The 26,763-nt window shown below is 35.4% G+C and overlaps 1 protein-coding gene across 1 annotated transcript; it reads left to right on the forward strand.

Annotated features, from left to right (window-relative positions):
• Positions 1–14,899: 14,899 nt before the first annotated feature.
• LOC131049932 (uncharacterized protein At4g15970) lies at positions 14,900–16,106 on the forward strand. The gene is made up of 3 exons (XM_057984031.2): positions 14,900–15,038; positions 15,146–15,499; positions 15,607–16,106. The coding sequence occupies exons 1-3, from the start codon at positions 14,901–14,903 to the stop codon at positions 16,099–16,101; spliced, it is 987 nt and encodes a 328-aa protein (XP_057840014.2). The 5' UTR covers position 14,900; the 3' UTR covers positions 16,102–16,106.
• Positions 16,107–26,763: the final 10,657 nt, after the last annotated feature.

A 26,763-nucleotide genomic window follows, 5' to 3' on the forward strand; every position in this document is an offset into this window, starting at 1 on the left:
CCTCCAGCGATGAAGAGTCTATGATTGTCATTGTTGTCTTTGTGGCTCCATGAAGGCCTAAAATACTACGCATCTATGTGAATGCAACTAGTCCTACTAAAAAAGTTAAATCCATTGGTGGTAAATTGTTTAAGGGAGATGTTCTTGATTTGTATACTAAGTTTATTTAGTCTAAGAAAACTCCCTACAATTCTCTTTCTCCTACATATAATACAAGGAGGAATAAAAAACATCCCAATTAGTCAAGCTCACATTTACCATCATCTTAGCCAAGTATTCCTCAAGTACCCTAGTGATGATGATCTTATCGAGCAACTTAGAATTACTCATGCTAAGATCTCGATATGGGAATTTCTTCAATACTACTCTAGTGTAGATCAAGGTATGCTACAACAGGCTTTGCAAAATATTTTCTCACCTTATTTCAATGAGACCAATGGATATGAATGCGCTGATGGACCATATTCAAATGGATTCGACAAATATTACATTCTATCCTCATGAACTCCAGCCTCCTGAAGTGAGGAGCTTGGTTGAGCCATTGATGATAATTTTTCATGTTAATGGTCTTGACATTAGATGAACTCTTGTTGACACAAGGTTGACACTTAATGTTTGTAGCTTAGATTTATTACCATTTAGATTAAAGTAGATCCAAATTCACTTGTAACATCTTTATTTATCTGTGGCTTTGATAATAATAGAAAGATTGTTGTGGGCACTGTAATTTTTCTCTTGAAGGTTGGACCTGTTACCATCCCAACCTTGGTACATGTGATGCCAGGGCCTTTATCTTACAACCTTCTTTTCGGTAGACCCTGGGTTCACGCTTTGGGAGTTGTTTCTTCTACCCTTCATGGGTCAATAAAGTTTGTTTCAAATAATCAGGTGGTCACGATCAAGCCTAACTCTGATTTCGTGCACTTATGTCAAATGGCAGCAATAGGCTAGGCCTCAATTACACCTTCATTTCAAAATTATACTTCAACATTATCTTCTCTGATGATAACCTCTGCTTCTATAGAGTCTCATAAGAAAGAGATCTAGAAGAATTATAAAGAGTTAAAGAAGAAGTTACCTAAGAATCAGGATCCTCCAAAAGAGGGTCTTCCCAAAGTAGACCTCCCCAAAGCACAAAACTCTAAGTCTACCTCTGTTAATTCACCGTCTAGCAAACCATGATCTTTGCTTAAGGTAAAGGCATGCTTGGGTGATGATTAAGGTTCCTTAGACTTCATGGATTATCATGTCGATGAATATAAGGTTGACCCCATCCACCTAAGATTTCCTAAACTTTCATTCACCTTGGCCACAAAAGATGATTACACATCTGTAAAGCCAGGTGATACTTATTACATTAATCATATTTTCTACACAAAACCTATGAACTCCAGAGACCTTCATGGCATCTATGGTCTAGGATATAACATTGTCTCAAAACTCGGTCATGATGGTAGAGGTTGTGGACCTAATGGACAAGGTATTCAAATTTCTTTGGAACTTGAACTTCGTCATCATAACACTAGAATTGGGTATTGACATACATATTGTAAGGAAAAAGAATGGTTAAATGTTAACATGATTTCTATGAATGTTCTCCCTCTTAATCTTGTACATCCTAAACACCTCGATATTGTTGCATCACCCAATGAAGTCCCTTTGGACATTTTCCTTTCTGAGGAGGTTTTGAAGGAATTATTGGGTGTGTATTCTGGATTGCCTTCTTATCATCATAAGCATTGATTTCCTTATCCTTTCAATGATCAAGCATGCTTTGGGGAATCCATTATGAATGTTGGTGAAATGCATCCCTTATCTCATGATGATGAAAATTTACCTTTGTCTCATCCTCAAGACCATAGTAAACTCCTTAAAGGAGACACTATTGATGTTACCATGGATACTAATGATTCTAGCATGGTTATCAAAATCAAAAAATATTTTTCTTTTGAGGAATGTAATCTTATTTTAGATCTCTTGCATCAATATCATTATGCTTTTTCTTAGTCATATGAAGACATGCCAAGGATTTATGCATTTGTTGTAATTCACAATGTTTTGTTAAGTCCCGATGCCAAGCCTATATAACAAAAGATTCGAAAGATGAACCCAGGGTAGCTCTATTAGTCAAGATGGAGATAGAGAAGCTTCTAAAAGCTATCTTTATTTTTCCTATCGATTACTCTCCTTGGATCTCGAATATTGTTTTGGTAGGAAATCCTAATGGATGAATCCAAATATGCAATGATTTTCAGGATTTAAATAAGTTTTCTCCTAAAGATGACTTTCCACTTCTAAATATTGATATAATCATTGATTCAACTGTAGGCCAAGCCTTATTGTCCTTCATGGATGGTTTTTCAGGTTATAATCAAATTTGTGTTAACCCCAAAGATTAATACAAGATATCTTTTACGACCCCTTGAGGTACCTTTTGCTATGTGGTCATGCTATTTGGGTTGAAGAATGCATGAGCAACCTATCAATGAGCAATGACCCTTATATTTTGTGATTTCATTCATAAGATCCTATAGGATTATGTTCATGATTTCCTAGTGAAATTAGTGACTCACTACGATCATGCCAATTTTTTTTGGCAAGTCTTTGAGAGGCTTCGATTATTTAAGATGAAAATTAACCCCCTTAAATGTGTTTTTGGTATGGATGTTTTTTAGGCTTTATTATTTCTCATTGAGGAATTGAAATTGATACAAACAAGATAGATGTTGTTGGTAGTGGGCCAACATCCCTCGTAGGGATTCATGACATGGTTTAACAGCCTCCTTTGGATTTTATCATTCTAGTGGTTGTATTGAGAATTGACAAGTCGATCTTTTGGTGAAACGATAATCACACATGTAACAAGTGGTATCAGAGCTTGGTCACATGTTTAAATCATGCAAGCCACAGTGAGTGACACGAGGAGGGGGATTGTTGGCAGTGGGCCAGCATCCCTCGTGGGGATTCGCGACATGGTTTAACAGCCTCCTGTGGATTCTATAAGTCTAGTGGTTGTATCGAGCATTAACAGGTCAATCTTTTGGTGCAATGACAACCCTATCTTGTAATAGATTCTATTGTTAATATTCTTTCACCCTATAATATCTCTTAACTTCATAGATTGAAAGGGAAGATCCAAGTCATCCATAGATTTATTGCTCCATTGGTCGATCGTACCCCTTCCATTCATGTGTTTGTTGAAGAAAGGTGTGCAATTTAAATGGGGTTAAGATTATCAAAATTCTTTTCATTCTATTAAATAATATCTAGATAATCCACCTCATCTAATGCTCTAGCTACTTTACTAGCCCAGTATGATGATGATGGTAGAGAAAGAGTGGTGTATTACATCATTTGTGTTCTTGTAGACTACAAAAAAATAATATTCTATGATGGAAAGATAATGCTTAGCTCTAGTTTTCACAACACAAAAGTTAAGACATTATCTCCTTCGTGCAAAAACTCAGGTGATTGTTAAGAACAATCTTCTTAAACCTCTTTTCTCCAAGGTTGATTTTGCTAGAAGATTAGTGAAATGGGTAAAGTTACTTTTTGAGTTCAACCTAAAATTTGTGACTCGAAAATGAATCGAAGGATAGGCTATTTCTGACCAACTAGCTATATCCCCTTCTCCTAAATAATTTCCTACTCTAAATCTTTTCCCTGATGAAGACCTGTTAGTGATTGTATACAGTGAAAAGTGATGATGATAAACTATTGTAAAACCATAAAGATCCAACCACAAACAATCTAGGTCCTACAATGAAACATTCACCAATACCAATAGAGATACCTAAGATCATGTAAATCAATAAAATAAAACAATATTACCATTCACATGTCAAGTAGGGTTTCAATATCCATTGTCTCCTATCTCCATTGATCTTGTTTGATATATTTGCTCTCAGATTTTATGTCAAGTGGGCAAGTAGAATGACATTATGTCAACATCCCACCTCTCCATCAATGCTCGCAGCTTCGAGGTGTGGAACCGAAACTCTAGCATGCGATAGACCCACTAGAGTCCTACTCATTGTAGTTATGCCCGTTTTTCCATTGTCAATTCATCTGCTCAATCTTGCAATGTTGATAGTAGATGATCGATGTATGATCATGCATCTCAGGCAATCCTTGCATTAGTAAACACAATCTACATCATTTCTATCTCCATACAAGCAAAAAAGTGACAATTTTCTACTCTATTCATTCCTATGTCCTTCAGGATGCTAGATCATTTGATGCCCTTGGATGACAATGCATCCTTTGGACACTAGCATGATCTAAGGATGCCAATGTAGATACACCCAAGATGAACACACGGCTCCCGAAAGCATGCATGGCATAAGGATGCTCGCATTACTCCTAATTTGAACTAGCTATTAAACATATAAAACCAACTACATGACATGGTTCAAAGCTTAATTGGTCTGACTCATCACCCTGCTCTACAGTGATGCGTAGCTCATCGATCTTGGTTTCTCTATGATCTTGCCTATGAGGCATTTTCACTGAAGCTGTATAGAAATCTCAAGGAAAATTTCAATACTGAATAGTAAGAATGACCCTTCTAAGGGCCCACTCCTCGAGTTTATAGTCGGATTCTTGCCCAAACTTTGTTAATTTTTTTGTGATGGTTCTAAATTGTCTTCTTTCTTGGTTTCCCCATCTTGATAGGGGAAAAAAATGAGAGGGCATATACTTGGCCTTTATGTAATTTTTCATTTCTGCCTCATACTAACACTTCTTAAGCATTCTTCTCGCCAAAGTAGTTTCCTTTGTTTTTTGTGCTAATAGTTTTTGCGTTTTGTAGTACTTGGGTTTTCACACTGAACACACTAATTTTTGCTATGTACTTGGGGCATGGTTCGTGTTTTCCTATCCAACCTCTGTGAACTCTATAGTATCTTTTTTCTTAAAATAGTCACTGAATTTAATGCACTGTATGAATTTGATGAATTCATATTTCTTGACTACTTTAGTGCACTTGATCCCTTAAGTTGACCAGTTCACTAAAGTGGGGACAAAATGTAGTGTCATAAATTATACTCTATGTATTTATGACACTTACGCATTGCGCAAATGCATTTATGATAAGATTCATGATCAAGATTTTTTCATTTTGACATCATGGCCTCTAAAGATAAAGTGTCACCAATTGCCCTAAGACTCCAATTGGGATTATCTTTGGTTTTACAAAAGCACGTCACATACATGTTCGTGCAGCGTGGTAATGTCCTAATAGTTCCTCGAATCTAGATGGTGGTAATGTCCTGATATGTCACGGTGCAGTAATGCCAATAATAGGATATATATGTTCCTAAAGCAGAAGGGTGAATTCACTAATTGGGATAGGAGAATGAGATTCAATTGGTATGGCCTTTGTATTCCCCCATTTATCAGGGAGGGGGGAATGAGACCCAACATGGAAGGTGCCATGCTATATGGCAACCACTAAGATTTAGCTGGTTCAAATGGAACTTTGATAGGGCTTCTCATGGTAATCTATGGCCTTTTGGAGCATGTTGAATTATCAGGCTTTGGGATAGATACATTGTGGGTAGACTAGTCATTCCCTTAGAATAAAACACTAATAATATGGCATAGTTAAATGCTTTGACTCAAGATCTTTTATTTTGCAAGGATCTTGATATTGAGAAAATAGAAGTTGAGGATGATTCAACTCTAGCCAGTAATGTTATCACAATATGCACTACACCTAATTGGAGATTGAAGGCACTAGTTGATGGGATTATAAATTTACTTGAATTCTTTGAGGAATTTACTCTAAATCACACTTATAGGGAGATAAATAGTGAAGGCAATGAATTGGTCAACATAGCGGCTAATGGACTGGAGTTGGGAATAATTGGGCCAACTTTGACTGAGATGACATATGCCACACAATTAAATTACACACTATCATTACTTCACATGAGATGTTGGTGATGGTATCTTATCATCAAAAGACATTCTCAAGCCATCATTCCTTCTTAGAGGTCAAAAATTTGTATGCTTTTCTATTCATGGTTGGGTTGTGGATCTAAGTCGAATGTGTGAGAGAATGATTATTTTTTGTGCTTTATATTAAAAGGACATATTTTTCCCAGTTTGGCACTATGGCTAAAAAATAATTAGGGTTATGCTAAAGGTTGGGGTTAAATTAGGGGAATATTATAGAGTTAGGGTTCAATTTGGGTTAGGTTTGAGGTTAATTTTCAATTTGAGTTAGGGTTCAATTCCGGTTAGGTTTGAGGTTAATTTCAACTTGAGTTAGGGTTCAATAAGGGTTAAAATTAAGGATTTAATTAGGATTAGGGTTAGGGTTGAATTAAGGGAATAGTATAGAGTTTGGTTCAGTTAGGGTTAGGTTTAAGGTCAGATTTCAATTTGTGTTAAGGTTCAATAAGGGTTAAAGTTATTGTTTAATTATGAGTAGGGTTCAATAAGGATTAGAGTTAATGTTAAAAACTAATTAAGGTTATACTAAAGGTTATAGTTCCATAAGGGTTAAAATTTAGGGTTTAATTAGGAGTAAGGTTCAATTAGGGTTAGGTTTAGGGTTAAAAATAATTAGGGTTATGCTAAAGGTTAGGGTTTAATTAGGAGAATATTATAGGGTTAGGGTTCAATTAGGGGAATATTATAGAGTTAAGGTTCAATTAGGGTTAAGTTTAAGGTTATCTTTCAATTTGGGTTAGGGTTTAACAAGGGTTAAAATATTGGGATTTACAATCTTGACATCTATAATCACATAATTGATAAACAAACACCCCTTTTAAAACAAATTGACATCTTAGCTAGTATTATTTTTATAAATGTCAATAGTTGTAGTTACAGTGGTGGAAATGAATCAATTAAGATTAGGTTGGAGTTCTACAATTTGTGTAATTACCCATCATTAGTAAATACTAGCAAGAAGGATATGGTGCTTCCACAATTATAATATGTTAGAGAGAACTATAATATTCATTTCATTTATTGAAATATACATGTCATCTATGGTGGGAAATGTTATTGGCATTGTACCTAGTTTTCAAGGGACGTCATGGTTGGCCTTGGGGAAACTACAATAGAAGTAATAGATCTTTGCTTTTCTGCTAAGATGGTTCTTAGGGTGCCACCCCATACCCTCTACATAATCTTTGGGTACCATTATATTGTATTTTATTTATGCTCTGTTGCCTGAAATAATCTTTTCCATCAATCATTTTGTACTGTCTAATTCTCGCATTTTATTTTCACAAGTTTATTTTATATTGTTGCAGGGTCATAGGTTGCTCGATTCGGAGTGCTACCAATGTCCCCAATGCACTATAGAAAACCCACTTTTCTTGTATTGTGTACTACAGGGGGGCCCCTTTTCTTATAATATTATGTACTACTAAGCTTGGAAGGGTAGCTTGAGAGATGTGCCCATACTCTATGGGTAGAATTTCATCTTAGGTGGCATGGTTAAGGTTTCCAGAATACTGTCTAGTTTAAGTTTGGGCTAGTTATTTTAGATTTGTACATTTGGTATCAAAGCATTAAGTCTAAACAACTTGAGTAATGGAGGACACACAATATTATGTTGATGGTCTGTCATGTTTTTCATGAGTCATGATTATGTTGGCTTGGGAAATCAATTGTCATCTTATAGTTTTCTTTTATGTCTTGCATGTTTTAAATTTAAAATTTAATCCATTGAAAATCTATAGGAAAGAGAGAAAATATATTGAAGGCATTGAGTCAACATGTTTTTTCTTTTATATGAACTTTTTTATCTCTTGTATGTTGTAATACATATTTATAGCCCATTAAAATGTGGAATGGAGATCTCCACTTCATACATTTTCATTTTGGAGATCTGCATTTAGTTTTGATGTAGTATTAGTTTTTGAATATCCATACAAAGAATTATTATGAAAGAAAAACATAATAGTGATTTATATGTGTCTAAATAACCACTTTCAAAAAGATATCCCTAAAAATCTTTACCTAATTTTTTTAAATATAGATATGCTAGTTTTTTTTTAATTAATAAAAATGTGAAAAAAAAAAAGATATCCCTTTTATATGTTAAGCTACTATAAAAAGATATGCTCTTAAATTTTTTAGAATTATTCTATTTATATAATTTTATTTATGTTCTCATTTACTTTTCTTACATTAAAAATATCTAAATTCTTTTCTTCAGTAAATTTTTCAAAAAACAATTTGGTCAAGAGATTCTAACTTGTATTTCCACCAATAGCATTTAGGCATTTGTATGATGCCAAAAAATAGAAACAATTTAAAGAACTTAAATTAAAAACAGTTTAAGAAAATTAATTTAAAATTGATTTTTCCTCTTCTCTTGCAGCCAATGCATGCAAGATTAAATTTGTCGAGCATGTGTGAAAATTTTAGAAATATCAATACATTTCAAATATTTATTTATTCCACCCCTACAAATGGAGGGTTCAAAGGCACTCCGCATATCATGTGGAAAAATAAGAATGAGATTAATTTAATGTAATACAACTTTAAAAATCTTTAAATAAGTTTAATGTAATTTTAAAGTTATCTGTAAATGGATATCTCCACATAATTATTTTTAAAATATAGGCATGTTGAGAATTGGAGGGCGAACTCTGCGAATTTGGAATAAAGCATAGGCTGCTTTAAGGTGGCGATCTCCGGCAGGTTTGAACGGAAGGACGGGAGATAACTGGAGGCCCCCGATCGCAATGTCAGTCCAGGTGTAGTCCTCTCCAACCCTTCCATTAATATGGTTGATTTACTTGGTTCTCAATCTCCCTCGCTCTGCCGTTCGGCAAAGCTCGTACCCCCTAACTCCTCTCCCACTGTGCCGAAGGACACCGGCATTAATGGCATCTCTGTTAATACCCCTAACCCTACCTGTAAACCAAAAACATTTTCTGAAGCAGTGGCCAATACAACTGGTGTTGTCAATGAGAAAGCCAAGTTTAACCTTGCAGGGGCCAGTGCCCACAATGCCGCCATTCCTGGTAAGTTCTCTACGGCTCCTTTGGCCCCTTTCTCCATGGCTCCTAATCCTGAAATGCTTGCTGAGATTATTAAGGAGAAGAATAGGTTAAAGAATACTGCGATTTTCTTTTTTGTTGTTGAACTTGATAAGTGTCCTCCTCGGAAATTTCTTGACGACTGGTTTCATAATTTTTGGAATCTCAAAATGGGCTTTCACATTTCTTTTTGCCGGCAGATCCAGAAGGGTTTATTTGTGATATTCTTTGTTAATCATGAATCTCAAGTTGAAGTCCTTAAAAAGCATATTGGACCGTTGGATCCACTTCTTTCCGTGCTTTGGCTTGGACTCCTGAGGCTGTGCACGAAGAAGTTCTTGCCCTTTCGGCCCCTAGATGGATAATGGTTAAAAATCTCCCCCCCTTTTTATGGCGATTCTTGCCTCAATTGCTTGAACCGTTGGGCAAAACCATCCGAATGGATGATACTGTTAGGCTAGTACCACATATGGACGCCAGAGTCCTTATTTCTTTGCAACTAGGGAAGGAAATCCCTGCTGACATCTCTGTTAACATCATGGAAGAAACTTTTGTGTGCCCTATTGAAATATTGGGAGGTAAAAATGCTTGTTTCTTATGTCGGAAAGAGGGCCACCTTAGAAAGGATTGCCCCATTATTAAAAAGAATCAGAACCTTGCTAAATTCCCTCAACCCGCTAACCCTAATCTGCCTCCTTCGGTTAACAAAAACACTCAAGAGGAAACTGCCTCCAAACCTCCTCCTACTCTTGACTCAGCCTCTCCTATTTCCCGTATCGCTCAAATCTCTTTCCCTTTTTCGGACATGGCTGTTGATGAAGCAAACACTAACGATGGCTTCCAAACCGTCAACAAAAAAAGAAGGCGCAAGGGTAATAACATTAATCATCCTAAAACTTTGAATCCTGCCTCCTCGGGATATCTCCTTCCCCAAACTCCTCTTGTTATCCCTCCTGTGGTTGAATTTAGTAGCGACAACCCTCCTTGCTCCCCTGCTATTTGTTCCAACAATTCCGACCTGAATATCTCTCTAGGAGCATCTCAAAAGTTCCTGCAAAAAGTTTTTAAGGAACTAAGTGATGATGTTCTATTGAAATCATCCCTGCTATTAACAATCTCCCCAATATGCCTTCGATGGAAGTGGATTCCCAATCTGAAAATGAAGATGATCCTAAATCTAATACCCTTGCTTTGAAACGCAAGGGAAGACCTCCAGGATCTAAGAATAAAACCTTTGATAAGAAAACGGGGGATAGTTCTACTAAGTCTTTACCCTCAGCTGATGAAGCTGGTGTTGTGTGCCCTACTCCCTCTAATGTTTCCTCATGAATTGTTTATCTTGGAATGTGAGGGGTCTTGAATCCTTGGATAGGAAATTTGTTATTAAGCGTTTTCTTAGTTCTTTTAATTCTATGGATTTTCTTATGTTGCAAGAAGTTAAAGCCATCGGTTTCATGCTTGAAACCAACCTTAACTTTATATGGAATAATGCGATCAAGTTTTGCACTAATCACAATAGAGGCAGAGGTGGAATTGCTCTCCTCACCAACCCCAAATGGGGGAACTATATTACTGCCAATGGAACCTCTCCCTCCCAGAGAGCTGTCTGGATTATCATTAATCATAATAATAATATCTTTGGCATTTGCTTTGTCTATGCCCCCAATGACTCTAAGGAGAGGGCTAATCTTTGGAAATGGATGACTACCCTCCCTGATATCCCCTGGCTAGTTGGCGGAGATTTTAATATGGTTGAGTCCCAGCAAGATAAATCTAGAGGTAATCCCTTCGTTTGGAAAGATAATGAAAAGATTCATTGGAACAAGTTAATTAATTCTAAGACTCTGTTTGACCCTTTAGCTGGCAATAAGGCCTCTAACCCCGGGATTTGGCACACTTGGTGCAACTTCCAACAGGGCCACTCTCGAATCTATTCTAGACTTGACTATTTCTATGGCAACAAGAATGTTTTCTCCTTCCTTCCTGACAACCAGAATAACATTGTCCTTGTTACAGCCACCACTCTCTCTGATCATCATCCCATTTTTACCCATATCAGCCTAAATTTCACCCCTGTTCACCCTAGGACAACTAATCCCAAGTTCATTTTGAATACCAGTCTCCTTCTTGATGAAGATATCCTTGCTGCTATCTAGATTATTCGCAATATCAATAAGGTCAATTTCCCTAACTTCTCCATGACTGACAGATGGAAGGTCAATCTCCCAACTTGACAATGTCTCCTCAAAACCATTGGTCAAAAGAATGCTAAGGATTACAGATTCGTTGAAAAACGTCTTTCCTCTTATCTCCAAGAGGCTGAGAACAATGTCCAGAATGATTCCTCCAATATTGACCTTGTCTCCCAGGTGATATCTGCCAAGGATGCATCAACAATTTAGAATCTGTGGTGCTAAAATCAGATCTCGTGCTCATTAGATCCAGAATGGAGACCATGGTTCCAGATTCTTTTTTAACCTTTTAAAACAAAAACAAACCAAGGAGTCTATTGATAGACTCCTTATTGACAACCAGGATATCTCAGATCCTATTATCATTAACCAAGCCTTTGTCGATTACTATAGGAATCTCTTCACCTCTGAAGACTCTATGGAGGCTGTTGTTCTTAGGAATAAGTGTAAACCTCTTATCCCCAATATGCTGGATAATGATGATATTACTATCTTATCTAAGGACATCTCTTTGGATGAGGTTGAAAAAGCTATCAACTCTCTCAATAATGATAAGGCACCCGGCCCTGATGGGCTCCTTGTTGAATTTTATAAGGCCAATATCAGTTGGATCTGTAAGGATTTACATGACATTTATGTGGAGGCCATAGCTAATGGTTCCCTTGGCCCTGAGATTAACAGTGACATCATTAAACTTCTTCCCAAAGATGGGGACAAAGCTCTTATAAAAAATTGGAGGCCTATCACCCTCCTCAATGTCTCCTATAGAATTTTGGCCAAGATCCTGGCCCTCAGACTTGCTCATATCCTTCCTAAGTTTGTTTGTGCTACCCAGACTAGTTTTATCAAAGGTAGATATATTTTGGAAAACTTAATTACTAGCTGGGAAGCCATGGATTAGGCAAAGTGTTCTCATCAGAACTCTGTGATGTTACTCCTGGATTTTGAAAAAGCCTATGGTAGGCTTGAATGGAACTTTATCATTATGATGCTTGAAGCATTTGGTTTCCCGGCCTTCTTCTATAACTCGGTTCGGGTTCTGCTTAATGATGCCTCTGCCCAGGTGGAGGTCAATGGTTCCCTCTCCAATCCCTTTCCCCTTGGTAGGTCTATTAGACAAGGATGTCCCCTTGCCCCTTCTCTGTTTGTCATAGCTTCAGAAGCCCTTTACTATATCCTCAGGGACAATACGCTTTCCCTTGATGTTAGAGGTCTTTATCTCCCTAACAATGATGAGCTTATAAACTATCAGTTTTCTGATGATATTGCCTTATTTTTTGAGCTTTCCAACAATAAATTTGCAGCCTTGCAAACCAAACTTACTTTGTTCTGCTCTATCTCTGGTGCTCGTATTTCCCAATCCAAATCCATCTGCCTGGGGTGGGAAGAGCAACCTCCTATTTGGTTCAATCAGTATAACTTCCAATGGGGCGGACCTCATAAGATTGTTAAGTATTTAGGTATCCCCTTCTCTATTGAGCCTTCCCTCAAAGACATGTGGTCTTGGATTAAGGAAAAAATTGATAAGAAGTTGAATAAGTGGCATAACAGATCTTTATCTCTGCTGGCAAAATTCAGGTTTGTCAAAAAATGTTGTCTTCATATAGCATATACTACTCCTCTACTTGGATGTTCAGTAACTACCAAATTTTGGAAATTCAAAAGGCCATTAGGAGCTTCCTCTGGTCTAATGGTAAAGGCAATAGAAAATGGCATGCGGTCAAATGGGACTGGTGTCATACTGACAAACTCCTTGGGGGGCTGGGGCTTAAAGACCTTAAAATTCAAGGTATTGCTTTATCCGCCAAATGGATCTTTCATTCTATGGATGGGAACAATCCATGGAAGGTGCTGGTTAGGCATAATATTGTAAGAGGCTTTCCTAAAAAAGCTAGATCTTGGAGGAATCTCCCATTTTGTGACTTAATTGTTGGCAACTTCCTGGTCAATGTCCAAGGCTCTGTTGTTTTCAGACCCATCTGGAGAGCCTGGGACCATGTCAGGAATTTTATCACCAATAAGGATTTCCATGATGCTAAGCATCTATATGGTGAAAGATCCATTTGGTGGAACTTGAGCCGGGCTAGTAAACCCCTAGCCCTTTCCCAAGGATGCTCTGCTAGGTTGTGGGCTAAACTGGGGATCTCCCAACTTGCTGATCTTTTAGAAAATGATAAACTCGTCAATTGGGATGAGCTCAAGAACAGATTCAATATTTTGGACTCCCAAAAGAAGACTTATAATATGATTGTCAAGGCTACTAAGGACCTGCCCTCTGACTGTCATGTGGACTCTCATAGATACTTAAAGTGCAAATGGCCGGATGGGGTCATCATGGTTAATCTCAAAGCCAAGAATATCTATAGAATCATTGATCATAATGAAAATATTATTAATCATATCAATACTGTTTGGTACTCTTCTCTTGATGCTGTGTCTTGGAAAAAGTATTTTGATATTCTCTGGAAAGGCCCTGTTGAGCCTAAAATCAGATGTTTTAGGTAGCTGATTATGCTTGACAGACTCCCTATTAGACAAGATGGTCACACTACTGACATTTGCAGTCTCTGCAGGCTTCCTGAAACGGGTAGACATATCCTCTTTGATTGCATCTTTGCTAAAGAAATATGGAATATGTTTGGTATTTTTTATCCTTTAAATGTGAACATTCTGGAAATTGTTACTGGTCATATTGATGGGCTTAAAAAGGATGCTAATTTATTTTGGAATATGTTGTCTTCTAACATCCTCTAGCAGATTTGGAAGTTCAGGAACGAGGAAAGGTATCAAAGCAACCCTAGAGTTCTTACTGAGTTTTTTCAAAAACTCACTTTTTTAAAAATCTTTCTGCAGGTCCACACAACAATGATGATGGAGAAAGACAAGCTGAGGAGATTCTTGAAAGAAGGGCACACCACTATTTTCGTCTATGAGCTGAAGCATGGTCATGAGTGGAGGAGGAACTTCGATGACCTTCAAATGTTTGAACGAACTTGCAAAAGGCTGAACCAAGAGATCAGGAAGAATATTAATTCAAGGAAAAATGAGATATTCATGCTTACGCAAATCCGGGAGCGTAAGATCATAGTTTGGATGGAGGGTCCTCTTGGTTGGACTGCTTGGGTTGATACCCATTATGATGTCTTACACTAGATGTCCTTTAGCTTCTTCTTTAGTCTATTTACATGATACTCTGAATTCGTGGTGAGGCTGGGCCTCTTTTTTGATACTATTGTTGGATGTTTTTGTATTTGATCTACCTATTTTTAATATAAAAATAATGGCATGTTAGTTTTTTATTAATAAAAATAATATATATAAATATAGGTGGGATAAAATTATTATTAATTTTTTAACCACTGACAAATTAAAATTGACTGATAACAGAACAGAGAGAAAATCGAAAACAGGAGGAGGAAAATTTGGGTTGCGTAATGGTTTGAATGGTGGATAGGGAGAAACTATGAGTCGGTTTATCTTAAACAACTGCGTTATTCAAAATTGAATTGATTGCCGGAGGGTAAGATATGAGCGTATCAGAAAAAGACGAGATGTTGCGACTGAATTCTCTTACTTAACCTGCACGTCAACTACTATTTACGTCACAGCTTACTGGTAGTTTTGGACTTTTAATGTTGCTCATGTTATTTATCTGTTTAAAGATACACCACAAGTTTGATATTTCAATTCTTGACCAGTAGGTATGGATCTAAGCCACAGAGAGAAGATTTTGGGTGTCCTCTGCTGTGTTTTGTTGTTTCTTGTACTGCTCTCCAACAAGCCACTTTTTTACTCAGCCATGAACAACAGATTTCAAGGAAAGCTCAAGAATCAAAGCTCGGTATGTCATAATCTGACATCAAATTTCATTCTTTGAAACACAGGCAATATTGAGAATAATGAATTACAGAGATTTTCTTACTGATGCTGTGGTACTTGAATGAACAGGACGAGCTGACGTCAGCTCTGGCCAGCGCCTCCATGCCCAACAAGACTGTGATAATAACGATGGTGAACGCGGCATGGATGGAATCTGGCGGGATGTTCGACTTGTTTATGAAGAGCTTTGAAGTTGGGGAGGGAACACGACCACTACTAAACAATCTTCTGGTGGTTGCCCACGATGAAAAGGCATTCAACGCCTGTACACAAATCCATCCTCACTGCTATCGATTAAAGACTGCAGGAGTTGATTTTTCAGGCGAAAGCTTCTTCATGTCGGAGGATTACTTGAAGATGACGCGTTCTAAAATCCTCTTCCTCACCAATGTGTTACAGAAAGGCTACAGTTTTCTTTTTTCTGTAAGTTTTCTCTTTCTCAACTCTATTCAGATGATATATAGTGATTTATTTGGCCATCAGCAATTTGAATTTTATAATTAAATTCATGAAGTGTCATTTCTGCACAGGATTCAGATATACTGTGGTTTAGAAATCCATTTGAAAGATTTTCAAGAGATACAGATTTTCAGATGTCATGCGATAGGTATTCCGGGAACCCACTTGATATGAGAAACCAGGAAAATACAGGATTCATGTTAGTCCGTTCAAACAATAGGACTATTCAGATGATGCAGGTGTGGCACAATTCTACACTAATGAGGCCCCACATGCATGACCAGGATGTGTGGAATGCTATAAAGTTGTCTCGAAGTATTAGTAAAATAGGTCTGAGTGCACGCTTTGTTGATACCAAGTATTTCAGTGGATTTTGCCAGTGTAGCAGAGATTTGAGTGTGGTGTACACCATGCATGCAAATTGTTGTAGAGGATTGAAGGCCAAGATCCATGATTTGAAAGAAGCTTTTGAAGATTGGACCTCCTTTCAGTCTAGTGGATTAAATAGGACAAGTGTGCATTGGAGAGCCCGAGAGGAATGTAGACGTTCTTGGTTCAAGAAATGACATTAGCTAGAATAGATTTGATTGTAAATTAAGTTGTATTTTTAGTTCTGGTCTTCGGAAGGATTCTAATGCTTTCAAATACATTTATTGAAAATGAATAGTTTACATTCTATGAGTTGAAATTCAAGACATGGTAGATTAATATTATTTATTTTTAGATTAATATGATCAAAATTAAAATAACATGTTTAATATTTATAGGAAAGAAACATATTTTAATTTGAATGGTGGATAGGAAAGCATCATGTATACAAATAGCTTAGTCTATGTTTGGTCAAAAATATTTTTATGTTATTAAGCGTAGTATCATTTTAATCATGTCTTATATTTGCAATTCAGCATCATAAGCATATTATAACTTATTTTGATCATGTGATTCATGCATATGAAATATAGAAAAATATTTCTTAATGATGAATCTCACTAGCCCTCTTCATCAAAGACGAAAATAGCATTATGATTATCTTAATTATTATCATCCATGTTACTGAAATTGAAGGATCTTGGTATGCAGTAATGTGTAAACTACAAAGATAAAATTTCTACACATTAAAGCAAAAAATATGATATGAATTGAAAAGGGCTCACTTGCATTGAAGAAAGGGTTGTTCGAAGGAACCATGGAAATAATTTATAGTCATATTTATCAAGTAACAAAAATCAACCATACTATTATTGAAGTATTTACATATAGGTCTTTGTGTTTCCCTAAGACTCTTAAGGTTATGAAACATGGCAAGAACTCATAGTGCAAGAACAAAAATAGAACCTCTATATGTATCATTAAATATTTAACAATAGGAAAATAAAATAATTAGGTTTATAGTTTTCTCAAATATAAATTATCTTGTCATTATTCATCTATAAGAAATAGCAAAAAGAAAAATCTTTAATAGTCATGAAGTTTCTACTAAAATCCATGTAATCCCAAAAAAAGATTACCATTGAATCCTTTCTCTAGGCCTTCAAATAACTATGATAACAAATCCAAGAGCAATTCTAAATATTTGTGTATATTCTTAGAATAAGGGATGAAACCCCTGCACACATGCAAGTCAAAACTTGAAACTAATTGTTTGTCATTGAGATTGACTTTTGTAATAAATTTAGAGATGATACCATACCCAAGGCCTTGAAAAGGGATTAGGAGGAAAATAGTGTAATGTGTATTTTAACTTTATGTTGATATCTTATATATATTTGATAATTATTTATATAAAAACAAACACCAAGGATGGGATTTGACTTGCAAAATGATCTTTGAGATTTTAGAAGGTGTCTCTTTATTAGATCTTCAAAGAATTTTGCTTCAATTTAAATTGAGAAAAAACCAAAAGGCTTACAAAAGATACAATATTAAGACGATGTTTAAAAAAAGAGACTTATAATGATGCTTAGTTAGACTTATAAAATCATAATATTGAATTATGATATGAAAGTTCACACATAAAAACATGATTTTAAACCATTCATAAATATTTTTTATTGAAATTAATTAACATAGACATTATATCAATTTCACTTCATTGTTGATCCCAAAACAAATTATAAAGAAAATATACAGTATATTAATTTTTCCCCACCGCCTGATTCTACCTACGAACTGGAATGACAATAATAGTTGAAATTCCTAAATATTTAGATAAACTAGAGCCTCTCTCACACACTCACATATATATATATATATATATATACCTTCAAATGCATGCAAATCCTAGATTTGACCTGAATATAGTACTGTAGACCTATCCTTTATTTCTTTTATCATGTGGCCCATAGGCTAGTCGGCTTACTTAATTCAATCCAATGGTGCAAGGCTGTGCATTTTGGCTTTCATAAGATTACGTGATGTGCAAACCATTGGATGACTTTTGTTATGATCGACCATTCACAATTCTTGATATGTTATTCGAGAAAACGGGAACCACGACCTCTGAATCGGGATTACAAAACCACTGACGTGATTAAAAGGATGTGTTATTTGACAAAGCTTTGGACGTGGATACAGGTGCAACATAAACACCATGATGTTGATCTTTATTTTTTGATAACTTGAAGTCAAGACCCACTTTGAATGCCATGTAATATGGACAAACAATCAGACAAACATATTTGCAATTATGTGTCAAGATGACACGTATCGTGGGGAAGCCACAATGGGTTATTTTTACTTGATGACTTGGATGAATTGGTAAATATCATAATGATTTAGACTTCTTAGAACCATCAAGGTATAAATATTGTGAAATATTTATGTATGGAAATATCCATGATCAAAATCGTTTGCCTATCATAAAATTTATAATAAAATCAATTGTCACTTGTCTTCTAATTTTAAACAAAATAGAGAGTGGTCTCTATAGTTAGCAACTTCTAAGGGGATCCTTGGTCATAAAGAAAAAATCTAGAATCTCTAGTTGGTGAAGGAGAGCAAAATTTCAAAATTATAAAAAGAAGTAAAGTGAAGCTGCAACTTTTCTAGTATAGCCTATAGCAACACTTGCTTGACATTTATGGGAAATCTTTTTTGTTTCACGCCTACAAAATCTTTATCCAAATCAATTATTTCATTGTGAAAAATCTAATTTAGTTTCTTTACAACCACTTTTAGTTGAAACTTTAATTGTGACAAAGGATTGAGAACTGATTCCACTTCTACAATGCTTGGGGTCTACCCCCTACCCTAAAAATATGTCTAGTCTTCCAATTTAATCACAAGAAATGCTTTGATTTTTCTTTCATTCGATAAACTATAATCATCAATAAATGGTGAGAAGGATCCTTTCTTGATTAGTTTTTCAACGTGTCCCTTCATTTCTATCACAACTTGAAATGATGTGGCTAATTGAGCCTTGTATTCTAAAGTAGCCTTAATTTGTAATACAAGCTCATTTCCCTTCACTAACTTTCTTATAAGATCCTTTAAATATAATGATCTCATATAATGCAAAAAATGATTTCTTGCCCAAGGCTTGACCTTGGGAAAATTTTGGAGAAAGCACCAAAAGAGTTTGATCAATGTCAGCGTTTACCTATGAATTCAATATTTTGAATCAAATATAAAATTTAGGGATAACTTGAGTTTAGTTGTTTTTGATGTAATCCTATTCTAGTAGGATACATACAACTCTTTAGTTGACATGTGGGAAATGAGATCCTAGCATAGGAAAGTCAGATAAGATCTCAAATCCCCAACGCATATAATTGGAATCATAAAAAGGTTTGGCTATAGTCCTAATAAGAGAGTTGAACACTTATGGTTTATGATTCATTTGTTGCAATAAAATTGAGATTTTGAGGTGTGTGTGAATGAACTAGGCTAAATAACAAGAAATTGATAACTTTCAAGAAAAAAATGAATAATAGAATTGAAAACCAACATAGTAGTTAGATCTATAAAGAGGGGGGGGGGGGGAGAGAGAGAGAGAGATAGGAACTCATAGCTACCCTCTAGGCTTCAAAATCTCAAACATGATTGAAAGGAACACTAGTCCAAGGGTGTTCTTTTCAACAATAAGTTCCAAATTCTAAGTCAAGAGATCCTATAGATCTGTCTCTTTGAAAATTAGTTCAAAAGTGTTAGACATGGTTGGAGGGTTCCCTAGTCTAGGCATTTGTGCAGGTATTATGGAAACATCTATTATTTTCTACTCTCTACTATCAGACTAAATCTACACAAACAAAAATAGAAAATACTTTGTGTTATATAGGGGCTTTCCTAAGTCAATCCTCATGTTGGTGTTCCCACCTCCACTACAACAACATTTGATGAAAGAAAGAGCTTTTTATTAGAAAGGATAGCAACTAAAACCTTAATGGAAAATCCTTCAAAAGAAAAATGTTACCTTATTTATGAAATGATTGGAAAGATTCAGATCAATTCAGATTGGACTGCACTCCTCAAAGGGAGTTGCTGGGATTTTTTCAGTTTTTCATTGTTATATCTTCTATGAGAAATTTTTGGCATTTCTTAGCACTTAAATGTTTTCTTTTTCACATCTAGTGTTGCCATTAATGCCAAAGGGGGAGATTGTTGGCAATATGAATAAATTGATTATGTGTTGCATTGATGTTTTGTCATTGATGTCAACACTAGCTATTATGATTGGTTACCGACAGACTGATTTTGATTACCGGTAGAAGAACTAGTGTTACCAACAGAAGGGACTATTAGTTGGATACTACTGACATGTTTGGATAAATGTAATATATTTGCTTTAATGTGTTGCATGTTTCTAGAGTATGTTTTGGTTAGTCGGTATTGACTTGGTTATCGGATGCTATCATACACTCTAGTAAGCCTATACCGGTAAGGGTTTAAGGTTTTACCGGCAGAGCTTTTACTAAGAATCTATGACAGGATGCATAGGTGGTGTTGGTGCGGCTTCTAGATAGAATTCAAGATGCAAAAGGTGATTGTGTTTGTGCCTCGACTGATTGGAGACATCACGTTGGTGTGGTCGATCTATTTGGGTCTAGTATCTATCTAGGTTATGGACCGGTATCCTATAACGTGATATTAAGTGTTCTCTATACATTACTGGAATGATTTATGGATTGGTTAATGTTGCTTTGGTCTAAAGCTGACATGGTATATCATTGTAATGTGGATGTATGTAATGATCTTATTGTAATATCTTTTAGATGGCCGACCTAATTGGTTTAGGCCTTAGGGTTTGTATAAATTGACGTAAGATCTCTTTGTAGATCATGGTCATGGAATTAAATGTATGAATAATAAAAAGATCATATGTGAAGGATATTTGATCTATCATAGGTGATCGGATTGGGTTTATGTAAGAGGTCAAAGGCCTCCAGTATTGAGCTTAACTGGGACTATAATCAGGCATGGTAGATGCTATCATTGGCAGTTCATTCATCTGGATTATTGTCCAATTATATTGAGGTGGTTATAACCTCTTTGTAGTCAGTGGGACTCCTTTGTAATGAGCAGTACACTCTAGGCAGTGTGCCTTTCTGCATGTGCAGGCCCCTTATTATCACATACTTTCTACAGATGTATTATCTGACTGTGGGTAGGCTTCCCACCGTGGTTTTTCCCATTACCGATTTTTCCACGTATAAGTCATGGTGTTATGTGGTATGGTTGCATTGTGTTGATTCTTTGTTTCATACTTAATTTTTATTGCTTACCGGTATCTATTCCAGCTATTCCGATATTTAATGTTTATGTGCTCTGGTTAAAGGTTATAAAGTGGTTTGATTAATATAATCTGTTGACAACTAATTCACCCCCCCCTCTCTCAGTTGTCCACCAGTTATTCTAACACATCACAAGGATAACTCAAAAGTACAAGGCATAAGACCTTACACATAAAACTTATCCAAAGTCACCACAACAATAAGACATAAGGAAATAGGAACTACATGTAAGGAAAAGTGTCATCACGTGCTATCACCATCAAAGGATATCCTAGAACTCAGTCCCGACATTTGTGATACACATGCGGAACTGTCTCAACCTTTGAGGAAATCAAGGGAGCTCGGATTATTCAGCTACTAAATCTTTCCATACCTCACTCTGGTCTGCACTAGCACTCCAACCCATGAGATGGGATACTGCGCATACATTTCTTATCTTATTAAGATGAGTTACTAATACCCATCCTACCAATGATTAATGTATTATGTTATCACTTGATTATTACAATAAACTTCCAATGAGCCATCCCAACGGTCTAGACCCCAGCTCCATAACTCAAGAATCCTAGCAGTTTATTCCTCATGACCTCGGTAGACTCATGGAAGCCCACTTCCCCTAATCATTCACCTAGACCTTAGGGTAAACATACACAACAAGAACAAGGGCAAAATCCCTCAATACAACATTTCCCGGATCCAAGGTCTACATTACAAGATAATCAACAAAGAATATAAATCAATACCATTGCCACATCATTCAGCCATATAACAGCCAATAGTCACAATATTAGCCCCAATATCACAACAAGACATGGCACATCTTGTTTATCACGCCAAAAAGTGTAAGTCGCTTTTTAATCCAAAAATAATACAAAAGACCAATATAAATCCATGATACAGTTTGAGTATACCTTAGAATACTCAAAATACACAAACTCAGCCTCTGGATAGATGAAAATACCCAAAATAGAAACTTAGAAAAGACCAAAAATTCAGAAATCAAATAAAGCAAATTAGTGCATATGTTCTACAGAGTAGCACCTCTGTCAGTTAGTTTAGCACATATGATAGACTCTGTAGTACTTCTAACAGGTATTTCAATGCATATGCATATCTAGACAACGCATATAACAGATCAAATAGTGCAAATGACAATCAGAGTGGCGCATCTACCAACTCCTATAGTGTATTCACTGAATGTTTTAGCGCATTTGACAAAAGAATTAGCGCATATGTATTTTCAACACATACAAGCCAAAACTCAGAAAAGACAAAAGCAAGAAAGATACGATTCAATATAAGATAAGGTAAAGTCTCATTTACGGCATCAATAAAACTTAGAAGAGACACATCTTAGAAACGTACACAAATACAAAGATCATTAAGTCCTGATACAACAAATCTAGCACAAAGACGCATTCTCGGTCTCAAACAAGAACATAGACATGACAATGGTCATAGAGCTAATCCAAAAATCATTTCCAGCAATTACCATTAATTTAATTCACATCACAATATCTTTCTTAAAACCATAATAATAATGAAACTATGCAAATAATCTATCAAATATAATCATTTCCCCATTCCTGCAAACAATATAATCATTTCCCCATTCCCACAAACAATCTTTCACAGACAATCTTTTTGGAAAATAAATACGAAGGTGGATAAAATCTCCAACTTGAAATAATGAAGAATGACAAAATGAAATCTAAAGAAGAGCAATCCAAATCACAAACCAGCCAAGCCAAATCCAATCTCTAAGCAAGCAATCCCAAAATCCAAATCACAGAAAATTCATCCGATAGCCAACCTCTAGACAATCTCAGAAAAGTCCATGTATAGAAAATTATTCAAAACCTATAGAAACATGTTGGCCAATCATAAAATTGCATAAAAATATGTTTCATACCCACCCTCTCCAAAAACCAAGGTAAAATATATAAAATATTATTTAAATAACTTACCCCAATATCTCAACCAATAGTAAAATAGGGTAGGTAGAATAAATATATTTAATCAACCCAATAGGTAAAAAGGGAAATAATAATAAGCAACCAATAATAAATTAAACCATGGGCACAATTAAAAATAAAAACCCAATAATAAGATAACCAAGGGTATATAAATAAATCCCCAAATTAATATTAAAACCACAACAGTAAAAATAATCAAACAATAAATAATAAATATCGAACAAACATCAAATCAATATATAAATAAATATTAAAGCACCAATAACCCAAAGCTTAGTTAAAATAATATTAATCCACAACAATAAATTAATCATTAATAATTAAATATCAAAACTATACATTAAATTAATTTAAACATTCATAAACTATATTAACTAATTATCAATTAATTAAATAATCAAATACTCACATTGCCACAAGACAACCCAACATAGGGTCGAACATCATACCACAAGACTCTAACCACCAACCCAAGCCATGACACTAACTGACAAGGATGACAACTTAAGCCTAGAGTGTGTAGAAGGAACTCATGCCATCTCCAACAACTTGCCATTGGGATAAAGACATGCTTAGACTCGTGAGACCAGGTGGAGTCGATGTCTAGTACCTGCAAACCTATCACCGCCAATACATGTACAACAACATATACAATAACATATATCATGAAAGATGCACACAAGTGAACGGGAATCACAATGTCATGTTATGCTCATAAGTGAGTGGTATGACATCGTCCCTATCACAAATGCAGTAGAAGACAATCACGACAACCAAGCACTGTCATAATCATAGTGTCTAATATAATCATGATATAGGGTTAGTGCATCATAAGATACCATCAAATCACCATAAACAAATATAAAACACACATATAAAATGAGTACATATAAATCATCAAATAATAGTCCATCCTCATGATAATCTAGAAATATCATCATCCGCACGAAACCATAATGTCAATTATAAATACGACATGTTCATCAGCCATAATGAAGCATCCAAATCATAAATAAATCCATAAGCATCTATCAAAAGCATCATAAAGTAGTCTAAGCTATATCAATATAGTCTATCGATGTACAAAAAGGGAAGATAAATCGGGGAGGGGCACTACATTGAGCACTTGGAAAGATCATTCTCACTCTAAGAAGATTCTAGTGACCTTGGGTCCTTTATGGCTATAGAACCCTCAGAGGAAACCAATTCTTACACATAACCCACCACTTCTTACAAAGAAGCCTACCTACCTTCATGGCATAAATAACACTATTGTGGCCAAGACACTCCTGGGTATATGTTGTACCCCAAGTTGGACACATATTTTGTGCCCCTTCTCCAAATCTCTCGTAGCCCACCAATCCACTGCCTTCTTCTTCTTCTATGAGTGATCCCCATGCTTTCTTCCAAGTCTCACATATATGAAAAGTATATAACCTTTTAAAAGGTAGTTTCCAAAACATCACACCCTTTCAAAATGGCCACCTTTAATTACCCCTTTAATGGTTATAGTTATTCCCCTCTTTTAAGAGAATTTTTCATAAATAGTTTTTATTAATATTTCTCTAAATCAAAGGATTATAGTATCATTTTATTTTTATCTCCCTTTTTAATTTTAAAAGGGTCATTTCATAACTTTATCTTCTCTTGGAGAAAAGTCACATAATATTTTGTGTGTCTACTGGCACATTTTTCTAGTGGAACAATTTATCAACATTTTCTCATGTTCTTTTAAAATCCTTAAATATTATGGAGTTTAATACCTTGGAGTATTTTGAGACTTCAGATGAGGTTGAGGTTGCTTTAGAGGTTTTGAATTATTCTTTAGAGATTGTTGATCCACCCTCACTTCCATTAACTTATTATGCAAAATCATTGATTAAGACATTCATCACTCTTGATTAGCAAGATCATCGTCTTTCAAATTCAGAAGATATTAAAAATTTCATATTTGAGGTTGCAAAATAGATTCCTATCCAGTATATCAAATTTGGTTTGTCAGTCTTGTACTTGTTTAGAGGATGCATTTGAGGGATTGTCCCTCGTATTTGATGACAATCATTGCATTTTTGTTGTCACAACAAATTTGTCTTTAGATTTTGTTTTATATCAATTTCCACATAGTTCTAGCTTGCCACTTTCTTGTTTGTTTAGGCATGTACCAAATTTGACTATAACATCATCATCTTTTATGGACAAGGAGACACATGAAAAAAATTTAGAGACATCATCTTCTTTTTTCATGCTTCATCCTTCGATTCATATCCAAAATGGGAAGCATACTTGCATCTATACATGGTTTTGTTTCTTCCTAAGAGGATGTACAAGTAGTTTGTAAGAATTGGATTATGTTTTATTTGCAAACACTTACCATTGTTTCTAGAGACTATTCACTATGGTGGAGCTACATACTCTCTCACTTTCCCTCTTATGGGGGACATCAATTGTATTCTCAAGATGGATGTAGTTCTTGGGGGATATTAGTGTTGAGACCTCCATTCATCATTCATCCTATCACTTATCTTCATTTCTATTATCTCTCTTTTGGAGAGGAGTTTTATCCCATGAATTTTTTGATCCTTTTCTCTATTTATAAAGAGATTAGTTGCATGATTAGTTGTACATGGGTACGTAACGTGACCTAGTTACTAGGACCCATTTATTGCATTCACATATCAATATTGCATCATTTGCATAATAATCTCCCTAAGTTACACTCAAGGGAAGGTTTTGGACTAAATACTATTCACTCATGCCTACATATGCATTCATCATTTAATAATTTTAGTTACATTTTTTAACATCCTTCCAAATAAGCATTAATAAAGTATGGATATCATTAAGTAACATGCTACTAAAGTGGAGATAAACGCGATGATAAACATACTAAATTTTGGCTGAAATCATAAATTTAAATTGCTTCTACAATCATTAAAAATTGTAAGTCCATTTACAATTATAGCATAGCTATTAAATGGAAACATTTTTTGTTAAAAATTCATAATACACACAAAAAACCACACTCAAAATTTGCATGATTTGAGCAAATGGTATATAAACTTTACCTACTCTTTCAATCAAAATATAAATATAAAATGCAATATTCATACTTAGACATGAATGGCTTAATCTTTGAGACAAGCAAATAATAAGATTCATATACCCATCTCAATCAATAAGACACAAGGAAAGGATATAACATCATAATGCCACAAAACCTTTATCATTTCCTATCTGCAACTTGTAGTATAAGTGAGAGAGAGAATCACCAAGATGGCATCCACCCTACCATGAATCATTATGCTTCCCCACGCTACTCCATTGGAGGAGCCCGACCCATCTTAAAGGATCTAGGAAGTCGAGGCCAACAGGAATGATGTAATTTCACTCACCTGACTTATTGTTAATCTAGCATACCTATATGTGCATGCATTGGTATCATTCTCATGCATTAATGTCTAATACACTCATCTATAGTTAAATATATTTTTGAAGAGTGTAGAATAATCATAACAGTGCATTT

The sequence above is a fragment of the Cryptomeria japonica genome, chromosome 2 (assembly GCF_030272615.1).
Source record: "Cryptomeria japonica chromosome 2, Sugi_1.0, whole genome shotgun sequence".
Classification (NCBI taxonomy): Eukaryota; Viridiplantae; Streptophyta; class Pinopsida; order Cupressales; family Cupressaceae; genus Cryptomeria; species Cryptomeria japonica.

Excerpts from the sequence above, each read along its gene's own strand:
- LOC131049932 (XM_057984031.2), top strand. The coding sequence starts at position 14,901 with ATGGATCTAAGCCACAGAGAGAAGATTTTGGGTGTCCTCTGCTGTGTT. Across the intron at positions 15,039-15,145 it reads AGCTCAAGAATCAAAGCTCG|GACGAGCTGACGTCAGCTCT; the intron begins GTATGTCATAAT and ends TTGAATGAACAG. Across the intron at positions 15,500-15,606 it reads GCTACAGTTTTCTTTTTTCT|GATTCAGATATACTGTGGTT; the intron begins GTAAGTTTTCTC and ends ATTTCTGCACAG.